The sequence below is a fragment of the Cydia splendana genome, chromosome 14 (genome assembly GCF_910591565.1).
Source record: "Cydia splendana chromosome 14, ilCydSple1.2, whole genome shotgun sequence".
NCBI lineage: Eukaryota > Metazoa > Arthropoda > Insecta > Lepidoptera > Tortricidae > Cydia > Cydia splendana.
Window position 1 is genome coordinate 1,220,000 of NC_085973.1, and position 4,037 is coordinate 1,224,036.

General features: G+C 39.9%; 1 protein-coding gene across 1 annotated transcript; it reads right to left on the reverse strand.

Annotated features, from left to right (window-relative positions):
• Positions 1 to 394: 394 nt before the first annotated feature.
• Positions 395 to 3,746, reverse strand: LOC134796838 (uncharacterized). Its single transcript, XM_063769050.1, has 4 exons — positions 3,655 to 3,746; positions 3,006 to 3,118; positions 1,931 to 2,114; positions 395 to 964 (listed from the first exon to the last, which is right to left on the reverse strand). Exons 1-4 carry the CDS (start codon positions 3,704 to 3,706, stop codon positions 846 to 848), a joined length of 468 nt encoding a protein of 155 aa, XP_063625120.1. The 5' UTR covers positions 3,707 to 3,746; the 3' UTR covers positions 395 to 845.
• Between the last annotated feature and the right edge of the window lie 291 nt (positions 3,747 to 4,037).

The following is a 4,037-nucleotide window of genomic DNA, read 5'->3' on the forward strand; positions in this document are numbered from 1 at the left end:
AGTGGTAGCATATATTTGAAAAAAGTTTGCCCCTCCTTCCTAAGTAGCGCCATAAGATTCAGGGGCAAACTTAAGTCAATCGATTGTTGTGGCTACCCCCCATTTTAGGGGTTAAATTTTTATAGCCTATAACCTGGCCGGGGATTTTCTCGACAGATTAGTAAAGTTTTCATAAAAATCCGTTCAGCCGTTTTCACGTGATGCGCGTTCAAATAAACAGACAAACAGATAAACAGATAAACAGACAAACAGACAAAAATTCTAAAAACTTTTGGAACGTGTTCTGTTATCGATTCTAAGTATCCCCAGCCAACTTTTTTTCAAATATCTTCCATGTACAGACTTTCGACCCTCTTCAGCTTTATTATATGTATAGATGTATAGATAGATTGAGTATTATGACACACAGCCTAATTTGCACAATGCTTATAAGATGTCACTGCGATACGATATCGATCTATCATTGTCAAAGGTGTCATTTTTTCAGCCAAAAACGTCACGTCACTGTTGACATAACTTATATTTAGTACTATATCACTCGTAACGATGGACCAGGGCTATATGTATAACCGCAAAAATCGATTTTCGCAAATTGCGGCCATCTTTCTCTGTCACTCTGTCTCTTCAAACACCGCGGTATAGAAAGTAACGGGCACCGTTTTATCACGCTGTCACGTAGACAAGAACGACCATCATATCCGTACTGTAGGCCAAGCACATGATTGACTCGACAGTATCTCGGCGCGAGATAGACTATTACCCGTCTTTTTCTATGTGTATAAATTAAAGTGGGAGGCTAAGGAGATACTGTCGCGTCAATCATGTGCTAGCCCGGCTGGTCTAGTCTATACGTGATGCTCTTGTTTCGCGTTGAATTCCTGCAGGTGGACGGGGTCGAAGGATTCCCTCTCTTCGAGCTTCTTGAGCGTCTGGTGGACCAGCACGAGGAACAACGAATGAAGAACTGGAAACAAAATGTTAATAAGTATAGGACATTACCAGTGCCCAGGGCCCTCATCCTCAGGGGGGCCCGAAGGACAGACACTAACAGTAAATTTGATTACTCTTAATAAATAGAAGATCATAGCAGAACAATTCGCCAACAAGTCGCCAACAAACTGTCCATGTAGTTTGGCGAAAACATATGCGTTATGGACTGCTGTGTATTTTTTTTTATTGAGTAAACATAAGTTTAATTCGCTTTCTTTACTTTCCTAAAGGGCCCCAAATTCTTATATACCCAAGGGCCCCAGCGTAGTTTAAGACCCTGGACATTACCTAAAAACGAATGAGTAATGTGGAAGGTATTGGCAAGCGCTCAAAGGCTCTGGTTTTGAGTTTAAAAAGTAATACATCTACAATCTTTTTTATTAATTTATATTCACTAGAACCGCGATCGACAGCCGATTTGCAGTAGCATCCACAATTACGACCAGAAGGTACTTGGGTAAATTAAAAATATTAAAAATTAAGCTTCAGGGGTGTACCTGCCCAGGTAATGGTGTAGAATACTACTCAATTAAGTTGCTTGCATAGCATTCACAAGTAAAATTGCACCTAAAGTATGTGTGTTCTTGCGCTTTCTGTAAACGCTTTGTTACAACGGTCAGGGTCCGGGCCGTGGCGTCCGACACTTCAGTTTCAATAAAAAGCGTCACGTGGTCACCGATCACCCATCATAGAAAATGAAGCATCGGAAGCCTTGGCCCGGACCCGGACCGTTCGCCTGAGATATCCTTAAAGGACCGTTAGACCGGGCCTGGTCCGGGCCGGAGCTTCCGGCGCTTACTTTTCTATGATACGGTGACCGGTGATCACGTGATGTTTTCCATATTAACGAAGCGCCGGAAGCTCCGGCCAGGACCCGGACCGTTCTAGTCCGAGATATCCTTAATGCCGTGTCGGTGTAGCCTGTGGCTTGATCACTCACCACATCCGAACAGCAGCCAGAGTCCCTTAGCTATCCTGAACTCGAGAACCGCGTCGGGGTCCGTGTAAATGTGCAGGCCCAGCTGATCGCTGTCGCAGCTGAGAAGCACCACGGACAATAGGGCCGCTAGTGCGGTGATTCCCACCCCGAAAAAGAAGTAAACTTTCACCTGCCTTGGTCGACGCTGGAATATTAAGAAATAAGTTTTTTGTCAAAACAAACATAGGAAATAAGAGGTTTCAGTCAAAACTCGCGACATTTTAGTATGAAATAGGTATTATATAAGTCTCCTGATTATTTTTTTAAAAGAGCGCAATTCTCTCAGAAGTATCTTTCAGAAATACCTAATTAGGTTTTTATTGTTCTATTTCTGTAATGTCTTTCCTAAAATCGATAACTTGTGACACACTGACAATTGCTGATGTTATGATTTACGAAAAATAGGTATGCTGCATTGATCGATTGACAACTAAATAGGTATGCTGCATTGATCGATTGACAACTAAATAGGTATGCTGCATTGATCGATTGACAACTAAATAGGTATGCTGCATTGATCGATTGACAACTAAATAGGTATGCTGCATTGATCGATTGACAACTAAATAGGTATGCTGCATTGATCGATTGACAACTAAATTGATTATTTCTGAAAGTATACTACTGAGAGAGTAGGGCCCATACAAAAAAAAATCGAGAGCCATGAATCTACGTCATATACCTTACATACCTTCTAAAATTTCGTAAGATTTGACTGACACCACTTTTTCTCTAAGCTTTTATCGAGAATTGTACCTACTTTTCTTTCAACAGAAAATAATACATAATTTAATTACAACTACTTAATACAAATCGAGACAATTCTAACAACCCTAAGTCCCAAACACAATTAGTATACGTAATAGTTTTATCCCAGAGTTTCCTCAGAGTTCTATCACCTCCTGTCTCCATCATCAGATCAGCTCCATTACATGTCATGATAACATTGATAACCTAACATTGTCATCCGATTTACATTTGAATTGTGCAAATTGTGCAAAATTTTGCACAATTCAAATGTAAATCGCACACTTACTTGACATATTCCATTGCCGAGCAGAATGGAGAAGATTAAGTTCACAAGAACAACAAATGGCAATATGACGTATATGAACACCTCAGGAATCCAACCACGATAAGGGCGACCACCTGAATATAAGAGAAAATACAACATTATGAATTATGAAACAAAAGCTTTTAGGAACTTTATCTGAATTTCAATTTTTTTTTGTCATAAATTTCATTTTTGATACAAGCTTTTCTTGCAAGAGGCAACTAATACTCATCGAGACAATTCTAGAGTCTGTGCGGAAAAAGAAGAGTCGTGGAATGTAACGGAGCCCATATATTCTACGTCTATTCTCTTTCCGCACAGACTCTAACAAACGCCAATACAATTAGGTTGCGTTGTTTTATTGTTGAGTTGGCATGGCCACCTCCTGACCTGTCTCTATCATGAGATCAGCTTGATAGTACCAATTGCATTGTCACCCAACTTGCATATGTATATGTAGGTATATAAAGTTTCAGCTCAATCGAATAATACGACGTGTAGGTCTAATTTAACTAGTTTGCAAGATTTGACCCGAATATGATTTGTTCGTATACATACATAAAATATTACAAGATTTACAAGTTAACACAAAAAAGCTATATTTATATCTCGCAAAATATTGATTGCTCACCGAATAAACCATGCCATGTCAATGTCTCTGGCTCTGACATGGCCAACACCATAAACCATACGAAACCATACCACCCCAACAGTACAATACTCCCAATCTGCAAAAAAATTTAAAATATTATATTTTATATCATTTAATAAAGATTTAGAAGAGCATTAGCCTATTTCTACCAGGGGGCCGATTTTTGTATTTCGACCACTCGATTTCGTGTATTTCGTTATAGTAGAAGAGCCGGCCGCAAAATTTCTAACCGACTTGATACCACGATGAAATGCACAATGGTTTCCCAGAAAAGTTATGCTAAGTCCGAATTCGATAGTCTGCCACGGCGGAACTTGCCGAAAGTACGAAAAAGAAGGCCACTTCCGGTGCGAAAAAAGGGG